General features: G+C 47.3%; 2 protein-coding genes across 3 annotated transcripts in view; one reads left to right on the top strand and one right to left on the bottom strand.

The window, feature by feature from the left end:
- LOC121291949 (zinc-binding protein A33-like) overlaps positions 1-12,174 on the bottom strand; it is a 69,018-nt gene that overhangs the window by 18,970 nt on the left and 37,874 nt on the right. Inside the window, exon 1 of one of the 2 annotated variants that reach the window (XM_041213634.1) lies at positions 1,983-2,116. The exons of the other annotated variant lie outside the window; for it this stretch is intronic. Within the exon in view, the coding sequence (XP_041069568.1) occupies positions 1,983-2,068 (86 nt within the window). The 5' untranslated portion in view covers positions 2,069-2,116. Of the gene's footprint in view, positions 1-1,982; positions 2,117-12,174 lie in introns of those variants that run through there. 2 annotated transcript variants of the gene reach the window in all.
- LOC121291951 (butyrophilin subfamily 1 member A1-like) overlaps positions 1-12,174 on the top strand; it is a 38,819-nt gene that overhangs the window by 5,171 nt on the left and 21,474 nt on the right. Inside the window, exons 2-4 of the mRNA XM_041213635.1 lie at positions 1,294-1,514; positions 5,742-5,859; positions 7,005-7,352. Of these exons, the coding sequence (XP_041069569.1) occupies positions 5,805-5,859; positions 7,005-7,352 (403 nt within the window). The 5' untranslated portion in view covers positions 1,294-1,514; positions 5,742-5,804. The remainder of the gene's footprint in view (positions 1-1,293; positions 1,515-5,741; positions 5,860-7,004; positions 7,353-12,174) is intronic.

Raw genomic sequence — 12,174 nt, 5'->3', positions numbered from 1 at the left:
CTCCCTATGGCCCTGTATAAATCCCAACTAATCCCACTGCCCCACTCTCTTCCCATAGCCCTGTATAAATCCCAAACTAATGCCATTGTCCCTTGCTCTCCCCATGGCCCTGTATCAAACCCAAACTAATCCCACTGCCCCACTCTCTTCCCATAGCCCTGTATAAATCCCAAACTAATCCCACTGCCCCACTCTCTTCCCATAGCCCTGTATAAATCCCAAACTAATCCCACTGCCTCACTCTCTTCCCATAGCCCTGTATAAATCCCAAACTAATCTCACTGCCCCACTCTCTTCCCATAGCCCTGTATAAATCCCAAACTAATGCCATTGTCCCTTGCTCTCCCCATGGCCCTCTATCAATCCCAACTAATCCCACTACCTCTCTTTCCCCATAGCCCTGTATCAATCCCAACTAATCCCACTTCCCCACTCTCTCCCCATAGCTGCTGTCAATTCCAAACTAGTCCCACTATTCCCTCTCTCCCCATAACTATATCAATCCCAAACTAGTCTCACTTCCCTTCTCACCCCCCATAGGCATGTGTCAATTCCAAACTAATCGCACTGCCCTGCTCTCTCCCCACAGGCATGTATCAATCCCAAACAAATCCCACAGCCACTCTCTCTGCCCATAGCCCTGTATGAATTGCAAACTAATTCCATTGCCCCACTCTCTTCCCAAATGCCCTGTATCAATCCCAAACTAATCCCACTGCTCCACTCACTTTCCATAGCTCTGTATCAATCCCCAACTAATCCCACTGCCCTGCTCTCTCCCCAAAGCCATGTATCAATTCCAATCTAATCCCACCTCTCCACTGTCTTCATAGTCCCCTATCAATCCCAAACTAATCCCACTACCCACATTCTCCCCAGAGACTCTAGCAATTCCAATCTAATCCCACTGTCCAACTCTATAGTCATCAATCCTAAACTAATCCCATTGTCCCGCTGTCATCCCAAAGCCCTATTTCAATCTCCAAACTAATCCCAATGCCCTGTATCAATCTCAAATTAATCCCACTGCTTCCCTCTCCCCATAGCTCTGTATCAATCTCAAATTAATCCCATTGCTTCTCCCTCTCCCTAGCCCTTTATCAATCTCCAAACGAATCCCACTGACCCGCTATCTAGCCACAACTCTACTTCAATCCCGATTGCAGCTTTGCACTAAATATTTTAACTGAATTGTAATTGTCAAACTGCCCTGTTGGAATTTTAACATACTTTCACTGGATTATTTTTACAATTCTCCGGAATGACTAAACCAGTAAAATATAAATTTTACAGGAACGGAAACGCCCTGTTTCAAAGGCCTCGGCTTCAGGAAGTTACTGAATGAGCAGCCTATTTGGGCTTCCCCTCTCGACCATGTGAAGTTATCATGAAGTGAATTTTTTTTTTGTCGATTTCACAAGGGCCTAGCACCATCTTCACCTTGGAAACTGATAAGAAAAGGTTTTCCAACAGTTTTCGAGATGAGGCGGCCTGAGGAATATCAGATGTGAAAGGTGGGTTTCACATTTAGTCGGTTTGCTTTATTAAAAGTGAAGCGTGGCTGTTGAGGATCGCTTTCTGATGGTGTTTTCAGGATCTGACGGTCACGGCGTGAACTAGAGGAACATGCTCGTAACCTCAGCCCCACACTCCACAGAGTCCCCGAGCGCTACTTAATAACAGGAGAGGGTGAAAGATTGAATGTTACAGTGAAAAAGTCAAAGTTATAAAGTATATCTGGACAGGGAAGCGTTTGGCACTCTTCCGGTTTGAGCGACTCAGCCTTACTCTTTAATATACTATTTTGTGTTGAAGTATTTGATATCATAATTCTAGACACGTTTTTAAGTTAATATTTCAGAACGAATTTGATATTGTATCTCATCTGTGGAATTTGAACCCCGCCCTGAGAGTTTTTGTTTCAAATCTACTTTCGCTTTCAGCCGATCCGCTGTGGAAACCACCATTTTTGCCTTCCTTACCTCCTAGATTCGACTTTAAAACACTCCCGGCTGGTCTCCCATATTCTACCCTCCCACTTGAGCTCGTCCAAAACTCTGCTGCCCATGTCTTTAACTCGCCACAAGGTCCAGTCTGCCCATCACCTCCGTGCTGGCTGACCTGCACTGGAATCGGATTGAGCAACGCCTCCATTGTAAAAATTCTCATCTTTTGTGTTCATACCCTTCCCTATCTCTGTGACCTCCTCCAACCCCAGGACCCTCTGAGATATATGTGTTCCTCCAATCTGGCTTCTTGAACACCCCTTTGCTCTACCATTGGCGGCCGTGCCATAAGTCTGGAACCAGGGGACAGTCTCCCCGAGTAAAAGGCAGGCCATTTAAGACTGGGATGAGGAGGAATTTCTTAGAGGATGGCGAACCTTTGGAATTCTCTGTCCCAGAGGACTGTGGAGGCTCAGTCGTTGGGTATATTTGAAACTGAGATCAATAGATTTCTACATATTAAAAACATCAAGGGATGTGGGGATAGTGCAGGAAAATGCTGAAGCAGAAGATTGGCCATGATCTCATTGAATGATGGAACGGGTTTGAAGGGCTGAATGACCTACTCCTCCTATTTCATATGTTCCTTAGTTCTTATGCCTGCACCCTAAGTTCTCTGCCCCTCTCTCTTTAAAGATGCCTTTTTGGACCTTCTATTTTGTCCAGAATTTTGGTTACCTGACCTCACAACTTGATGTGGCTTGGTGTCAAATTTTGTTTAATGATGCACCTGTGAAGTGCCTTAAATGTTTTACCATTTTAAAGATCCTTTATAAATGCAAGTTGTTGTTATATGGAATGTACAGCAGAGTAACAGGCAATTCAGGCAATTCTGCCCAACTGGTACATGCTGGTGTTTGTTTTTTTCTTAATTGTCAAATATGTTTATTTCATGTGCGAAGAAAACAGTTTAATGGAAGTTGTTGGGGGGAAGGCAGGTTAACAGTTGAACCCACCCCACTTCCACTGCTGACAGCTGCAACCTGCTTCAGGTTAATCCCTGCCCAACTGGAAGCTGAATCTGACTTCTGGGTGGGATCCTCCACATGGCAATACCACTGTGATGTCCAGATTCCCTTTCCAATGTCCAACCAGTATTCCAGCGCTCCAGTGTGGTATAACACTCACTCCCAGTTCAATCCTGAACTACTTTTCCACACATTGGGCAGTCAGCCTGTCAATTTAGTTGACTGCCAGGCAGGAAATTTATTGAAAAGATGTAAAAGTTATCCTGCCGTTAATTTGGCAGGATGTGCAGGAAAGGCTTACTTCCAGGCATCAGATCCATGTTCTACCCACCCCTCTGCACGCAAGCCTCCTCGCATCTCCTCTTCATCTCACCCTATCACCATATCCTTCAATACCTTTCCCCATAATGTACTTATCCAGCTTCCCATAAACTGCTTCCATGCTACTCGCCTTGGACAGTTCATCACAAATGTTTTTACGCAGATCAGAGTCTGCAGCAGGCACCGACTTTGGGTCACTGAAAGTATTGGAGACCAGGCCTGGCTTCAGCGGCAGGTTCTATTCCTGGAAGGGTATTCATCAGCCAATTGTCTTTTCCAAGGCCCGTTGCCATTCTCTTGAAGTTTATCTCCGAGCATTGGACCCATGACTTCTGCATTCAAAACGCAAAGATTCTGCACGAAGGTGGCCATTCAATCCATTGTGCCTGTGCTGCCTCCTTGAAAGAAGATTCTAATTAGTCCTCTCCCTTGCTCTTTCACCACTGTCCTGCCATTTTTTCCTTTAAGTACAGTATATTAACAGTTTGATTTTGAAAGTTACTATCGAAGGTTGGCAGGAGCACAAATGAGGCAACACGTACACGATTAATTTGTTAAAAATTACTTTTTTAAAAATGTTCTCAATTGTGGCCCCTGAGGAAGGAGGAGGATGAGGAGCGGGCATGTTGACCAGATGCCGAGGGAGGGAAGGGAAAAGATTCTTCCTCTGCAAAAATCCATTTCTTTTTAATCTGCAGCCCACCCTCTGCTTCGGTGTCAGACCAGCAGTCCCACCCCACACTAACAACACCCCCTCCCCCAGCACCCCGTGATGGTGGGGCTGTATCAACTGGTGATCAAAATAAAGAAAGACTTACCCCCACACCATGACCCTCCTTAAGTGCTGACCCTCCAATAGCACAGCTCTCCCTCAGTATTGACTCTCTGAGAGCATGGCACTCCCTCAGCACTGGCCCTCCGACAGCTCAGCACTCCCTCAGCGCTGGCCCTCCGACAGCTCAGCACTCCCTCAGCGCTGGCCCTCCGACAGCTCAGCACTCCCTCAGCGCTGGCCCTCCGACAGCTCAGCACTCCCTCAGCGCTGGCCCTCCGACAGCTCAGCACTCCCTCAGCGCTGGCCCTCCGACAGCTCAGCACTCCCTCAGCGCTGGCCCTCCGACAGCTCAGCACTCCCTCAGCGCTGGCCCTCCGACAGCTCAGCACTCCCTCAGCGCTGGCCCTCCGACAGCTCAGCACTCCCTCAGCGCTGGCCCTCCGACAGCTCAGCACTCCCTCAGCGCTGGCCCTCCGACAGCTCAGCACTCCCTCAGTGCTGGCCCTCCGACAGCTCAGCACTCCCTCAGCGCTGGCCCTCCGACAGCTCAGCACTCCCTCAGCGCTGGCCCTCCGACAGCTCAGCACTCCCTCAGCGCTGGCCCTCCGACAGCTCAGCACTCCCTCAGCGCTGGCCCTCCGACAGCTCAGCACTCCCTCAGCGCTGGCCCTCCGACAGCTCAGCACTCCCTCAGCGCTGGCCCTCCGACAGCTCAGCACTCCCTCAGCGCTGGCCCTCCGACAGCTCAGCACTCCCTCAGCGCTGGCCCTCCGACAGCTCAGCACTCCCTCAGCGCTGGCCCTCCGACAGCTCAGCACTCCCTCAGCGCTGGCCCTCCGACAGCTCAGCACTCCCTCAGCGCTGGCCCTCCGACAGCTCAGCACTCCCTCAGCGCTGGCCCTCCGACAGCTCAGCACTCCCTCAGCGCTGGCCCTCCGACAGCTCAGCACTCCCTCAGCGCTGGCCCTCCGACAGCTCAGCACTCCCTCAGCGCTGGCCCTCCGACAGCTCAGCACTCCCTCAGCGCTGGCCCTCCGACAGCTCAGCACTCCCTCAGCGCTGGCCCTCCGACAGCTCAGCACTCCCTCAGCGCTGGCCCTCCGACAGCTCAGCACTCCCTCAGCGCTGGCCCTCCGACAGCTCAGCACTCCCTCAGCGCTGGCCCTCCGACAGCTCAGCACTCCCTCAGCGCTGGCCCTCCGACAGCTCAGCACTCCCTCAGCGCTGGCCCTCCGACAGCTCAGCACTCCCTCCCCTCAGTACTGACTCTTAGACAGTTCGGCACTCCCTCCCCTCAGTACTGACTCTTAGACAGTTCGGCACTCCCTCAACACTGTACTGGAGCATCAGCCTGGAATTTTGTGCTCCGGTCCTGGAATGAGACTTGAGCGAATCTTATGACGCAGAGGCATGGTTGCTCCCCATTGAACTGACCCATTGTTCCCAGTTCCCAGACAGAGGAACTGTATCACTTCATCCAAAGATATTGCAACGTTATTGCTGGGAAGTTATTTTGCTACAATTTGAGTGGAATTTGTTTCTGCAAAATGTCACACCGAAATTGTAACCTTTTCATTTGGTCCTTGGTAGATTTATGTAAAATCAGTGCAGTGTTTTGAATTAATATGTGTTTAACAACGGTACAACTCAAGTCTGAAATATTTCTTGCAGATTCTAATAAAAATGCCAGTACGCTAGTGGTTTTGATGACTAGCTTTGCTGATCCTGTGAAAGATGAAGTGGAAATATTTTATTCCTATTCTTCTGCTGCTAGTACCTTCAACTCTTGGTAAGAAGCAACATATTTCTATATCTATAGAATCATGGATTGATGCTTCGTAGAAAGAGCCCATTTGATCGTTTTGCCTGTGCAGGCTCTTCGAGAGAATTATTCAATTAATCCCACTGCCCTTTTTTTTTGGAGCCCTGAAAAGTTTTCATTTCCAGGAATTTATTTAATTGCCTTTTTCTAAGTTATAATTGAATCTGCTTCCACTGACCTTTCAGGCAGCGTATTCCAGATCACAACAACTCACTGCTCATTTCTTTTTCCTCATGCCACCTCTGGTTCTTTCCCAGTCAATGGAGGCAACATGAGACCCTGATATTGCCTCTTTTCCGCTGCATCTTGTGCCACCCAGGCATTTGGCAGGTCTCCTCCCTGGCCCAGCCGGCATCAAGGACTCTGGGGACAGAAGTCCTGCCCACTGAGAACTCCCAGCCAATCAGAGGCCGGCAGTTCTTTTGTACTCAGCAGTGTCACCGGGGAGGCAGTGGCTAATTTGGTACAACACCAACCCAAGGCCTCAGATCGAGGAGGGGCACAGGCATGGGTGAGTGATGGCAGAAGGGCTATTGTAGGGGCAGAGTGGGGTCGGCAGCAAGGGCAGGGGGATGGATTTCAGCGCTCCCCCAACCCCACTCCCCACTTCTCGATGCTGGGTCCCTTGATCAGGCACTGAGTGCCTTTGAACAAGGAACCCCCACTCCAAAATAGAGGAAGCTTGCAAGCAAACACACTAGGGTTTTCTTGTCATGCTCCCCACATTGCGAGTGCCCCGCCTGCTGCTGGGTGAATGCCAGCCACAGCAGTATGAGGCTCTTAAGTTGGCATTAATTGCCAAAACAAGCCACTTGAGAGGGCACCAGATTCCACCCAATGCCTTGGGATCTTTTACATCTACCTGAGAGAGCAGACGGGGTCTTGGTTTAATACTTGATGGAAAAGGCAGCACCGTCAACAGTACGGCACTCCCTCAGCTCTGCACGGAGAGTTGATCTGGATTTTTGACTCGACTCCGTAACCTTCTGACTCCGAGGCAAAAGCGTTGCCAACTGAGCTTTGGCTGTCACTGGCCTGCCTTTGTGACGGGAGAGTTGTAGAAGTACATGTTGATTTGTTTTGATCTTTTTTTTGTCCTTGATCATTTCTAGGAAAGTTTATCATTACCACTGCAAGAGAACCAGTAGTTGCCGTAGTTGGTGAGGACACTGTTCTGGATTGTCAGTTGATACCAGCAGAGGCTCCTGAAGAGATGGAAGTGAGATGGTTTCGAAAAGATTGGGCCAATGTGGTTCATTTATACAGACAAGGAGCAGATCAACCTGAGTCGCAAAATAAGTATTATTCTGGTAGAACAGAACTGTTTCACGGACTCTTTGGCAATGGGAATGTCTCCCTCCTGTTGAAGAAAGTCACTGTGAAAGATGACGGATTGTACACATGTTTTGTCGTCTCCAAAGCTCTGGATGCAGAGGGAACAGTTAGTCTGAAAGTTGGACGTGAGTAAAGTTTCTATTCGATGGTCAGATACTCAGGCCTGGATTTTCATGCCTCTGTCTGTGTCAGAACAGAGGCTGGTGGTGGAGGGTGGGGCAGAATTTAAAAATTATAGTGGGAACCCAATTCCGGGATTCCTGCACCCATTCCCATTGTGAGTTTTTTATGACCAGGGATAATGGTCACCCTTCCCTCCTCACTTAGTTCCATTCTCCCACCTTCTCCCTGTAAGCTGCAAGTTCTTCCTCTTCAGATAATAGCCTAATTCCACCTTGAATGCCTCGATTGAATTTGTCCACCCCATTCTAAAGCAGTGCATTCTAGACCTTAACCACTCGCTGCTTGTAAAATTTTTTTCTCATATTACATTCCTTCTTTTACCAATCATTTTAAATCTGTGCCTTCTTGTTCTCGATCCTTTCATGACTGGGAACAGTTTCTCCCTTTCTACTCTGTCCAGACCCCTCATGATTTTGAATACCTCTTGGACCTCTCTTCACCAAGGAAAACAGTCCTAACTAGGCCCAACCATATCCAGCTGTTTTATCAATGACCTTCCTTCCATTATAAGGTCAGAAGTGGAGATGTTTGCTGAAGATTGCACCATTTGCGACTCCTCAAGGATTGAAGCAGTCTATGTCCAAATGCAGCAAGACCTGGACAATATCCAGGCTTGGGCTGACAAGTGGCAAATAAGATTAGCGTTGCACAAGTGCCAGGCAATGACCACCTCCAACAAAAGAGAATCTAACCATCACCCCTTGACATTCAATGGCAATCTGGAATTCAAAGTCTAATGATGACATTGAAACCACTGTCGATTGTCATAAAAAACCATCTGGTTCACTAATGTCCTTTAGAGGACGATATCTACCATCCTTACCTAGTCTGGCCTACATGTGACTCCAGACCCACAGCAATTTGGTCGACTCCTAACAATGCCCTCTGAACAAGGGCAATTAAGGATGGGCAATAAATGCTGGCCTAGCCAGTGATGTCCACATCCCATGAATGAATAAAAAAGAAATGACCATCGCTGAATTTGCCACTATCAACATCCTGGGGTTTACCATTAACCAGAAACGGAACTGGACCAGCCATATAAATACTGTGGCTATAAGTGCAGGTCAGAGGCTAGGAATCCTGTGGCGAGTAACTCACCACCTGACTGCCAAAGCCTGTTCACTGTCCACAAGGCACAAGTCAGGAGTGTAATGGAATACTCCCCACTCGCCTGCGTGATTGCAGCTCCAACAACACTCAAGAAACTCAACACCATCCAGGACAAAGCTGTCCACTTGATTGGCCCCCCCCTATCCGCAAACATACACTCCCTTTACCACCAACGCACAGTAGCAGCATTATGTACCATCTACAAGATGTGCTGCAGGAACTCACCAAGGCTCCTTAGACAGCACCTTCCAAACCTACAACCATCTAGAAGGACAAAGACAGCAGATGCATGGGAACACCGCTACCTAGAAGTTCCCCTCCAAGGCACACACCATCCTGACTTGGAAATATATTGCAGTTTGTTCACTGCCACTGGGTCAAAACCCTGGAACTCAAATCCCTAACAGCATTGTGGACTGCAGTGGTTCAGGAAGGTGGCTCACCATCATCTTCTCATGGGCAATTGGGGATGAGCAATAAACGCTGGCCTAACCAGCGACCCCCACATTCCATGAATGAATAAAAAAAAACTTTACAATCTTTCTTCGTAACTGAAGATGGGTGGTTCTGAATGGTTCCCTGGAACCATTCTCGTGAATCTTTTCTGCCCTCTCTCTCCAATGCCTTCACATCCTTCCTAAAGTGCAGCGTCAAAACTGGATGCAATATTCCAGCCGAGGCCAAACTAGTGTCTTAAACATGTTCAACATGACCTTCTTGCTCTTGTACTCTATTAATAAAGCCTAGGTTACTGTATACTTTGTTGTTGAATACTCTCTCAACCTTTCCTGTCATTCAGTGACATGCATGTATACACCCATGTCCCTCTGCACCCTTTTTAGAGTTGTACTCTCTATTTTACACTGTTTCTCCATTTTCTTCCTATCAAAATGAATCACTCCATATTGAACTCTATCTGCCACCTTTCCACCCATTCCACCAACTCGTCTATGTCCTTTTGAAGTTCTGCAGCATCCCCCTCACCCAGGTTTTCATCCGCAAAGGTTGAAATTGTGCCCTGTGCACCAAGGTCTAGGTTTTTAACATGTATCAGGAAAAACAACACTGACCCCTGAGCATTCTGCTATGAATCTTCCTCCAACCCAAAAAACATCCATTACCCACTACTTTCTCTTCCCTGTCACTCAGCCAGTTTCAAATCCATGTTGCTATTGTCCCTTGTACTCCATGAACTATGACTTTGCTCACAAGCCTGTTGTGCGGCAATGTATCAAATGCCTTTTGGAAGTCCATGTACACCACATCAACTGCATTGCCCTCATCAACCCACTCTGTTACCTCTTCAAAAGATTCCAGCAAGTTAGTTTACCAGATTTTACCTTCGGAAAAGCCAGCACAGATTTCTTAATTAACCTGCATTTGACAATGTGACTATTCATTTCGTCCCGAATTATTGTTTCTAGAAGTTTCCCCACCACCAAACTTAAATTGACTGGCCTGTAGTTGCTGGGCTTATTTTTACACCTTTTTTTTGAACGTGTTTGCAGCCAGCCCTCTGGTGCTACCCCTGAGACTCAGGAAGTTTGGAAAATTATCACCAGTGCCTTCACCATTTCGACTGTCACTTCCCTCAGTGTCCTTGGATGTATCTCATGTGGTCCTGGTGTCTTATCAACTTTTAAGTACAGACAGCCTATCAAGTATCTCCTTGTGATCAATTTTAAACTCTTCTAGCATCTGGATTACCTTCTGTTTCACCATTGCCTGGATAGCATCTTGGCATCTTTTTCCTTAGTAAAGATAAATGCAAAAATATTAATTTAATGCCTCAACGATGTCCTCTGCCTCTATGCGTAAATCCCCCTTTTCATCCCTAATCAGCCCTTCTCCTTCTACCACCTTTTTACTATTTATATGCCTATAGAAGACTCTTGGATTTCTTTTGTTGTTAACTGCCAATATCTTTTCATACTCTCTTTGCTTCTCATATTTGCTTTTTCACTTCCCCTCTGAACCTTCTATATTCAGCCAGGTTTTCAATTGTGTGTTCAACCTGACATCCTCATAATTGCACTTTTTCTTCTTTATCTTAATTTCTGTCTCTTTTGTCATCCAGGGCGCTCAGGATTTGTTTGCCCCACCTTCCCCTTTTGAGGGAATATACTTTGACTGTGCCCGAGCTATCTCTTCTTTGAATTGTTCAGCCATTGTTTTTCCTGCCAGCCTTTGACTCCAATTTCTTCTGCCCAGATATGTTCCTACCTCATTGAAGATGACATTTCCTCAGTTAGTTCTCTTATTCTTTATTATCCTTACTTGGGATTGTTATTTCTCCTTTCCTATAGCCAGCCTAAACCTTATGATACAATGATCACTGATCCCTAAATGTCTCCTGCTGGCACTTGATCCACTTGCCCCACTTCATTCTCAAGAACCAGGTCCAGCAGTGCCTCGTTTCTCATTTGACAGGAAACATGCTGCTGTGGACAAGTTCCTAAACGCACTGTAGGAACTCTTGCCCCTCTCTGTCCTTTAAAGTACTACTATCTCAGTGTATATTTAGATAAAGTCCCCCATTACAACTATTCCATAAGTCTTGCGCCTCTTTATAAATTCCTTGCAAATTTGTTTGTTTACATCCTTTCCACTGGCTGATGACCTATAGGCTATACCAAGCAATGTAATTGCAGAACAAAAACAGAATTACCTGGAAAAACTCAGCAGGTCTGGCAGCATCGGTGGAGAAGAAAAGAGTTGACGTTTCGAGTCCTCATGACCCTTCAACAGAACTGAGCGAATATAAGGAGAGGGGTGAAGTATAAGCGGGTTTTAGGTGGTGGGGGTGGTGGTGGTGTGGTTGTAGGGACAAGCAAGCAGTGATAGGAGCAGATAATCAAAAGATGTCACAGACAAAAGAACACAGAGGTGTTGAATTTGGTGATATTATCTAAATGAATGTGCTAATTAAGAATGGATGGCAGGGCACTCAAGGTACAGCTCTAGTGGGAGTGGGGTGGAAAGACTAGCGGGGCATAAAAGATTTAAAAATAATGGAAATAGGTGGGAAAAGAAAAATCTATATAAATTATTGGAAAAAACAAAAGGAAGGGGGAAGAAACAGAAAGGGGGTGGGGATGGAGGAAGGAGTTCAAGATCTAAAGTTGTTGAATTCAATATTCAGTCTGGAAGGCTGTAAGGTGCCTAGTTGGAAGATGAGGTGCTGTTCCTCCAGTTTGCGCTGGGCTTCACTGGAACAATGCAGCAAGCCAAGGACAAACATGTGAGCAAGAGATCAAGGTGGAGTGTTAAAATGGCAAGTGACAGGGAGATTTGGGTCATTCTTGCGGACAGACCGCAGGTGTTCTGCAAAGCGGTCGCCCAGTTTACGTTTGGTCTCTCCAATGTAGAGGAGACCGCATTGGGAGCAACGAATGCAGTAGACTAAATTGGGGGAAATGCAAGTGAAATGCTGCTTCACTTGAAAAGAGTGTTTGGGCCCTTGGATGGTGAGGAGAGAGGAAGTGAAGGGGCAGGTGTTGCATCTTTTGCGAGGGCATGGGGAGGTGCCATAGGAGGGGGTTGAGGAGTAGGGGGTGATGGAGGAGTGGACCAGGGTGTCCCGAAGGGAACGATCCCTATAGAATGCCGCCGGGGGGGTGAAGGGAAGACGTGTTTAGTGGTGGCATCATG

The sequence above is a fragment of the Carcharodon carcharias genome, chromosome 19, assembly GCF_017639515.1.
Source record: "Carcharodon carcharias isolate sCarCar2 chromosome 19, sCarCar2.pri, whole genome shotgun sequence".
NCBI lineage: Eukaryota > Metazoa > Chordata > Chondrichthyes > Lamniformes > Lamnidae > Carcharodon > Carcharodon carcharias.
This window is presented reverse-complemented; position numbering and strand designations above follow the sequence as displayed.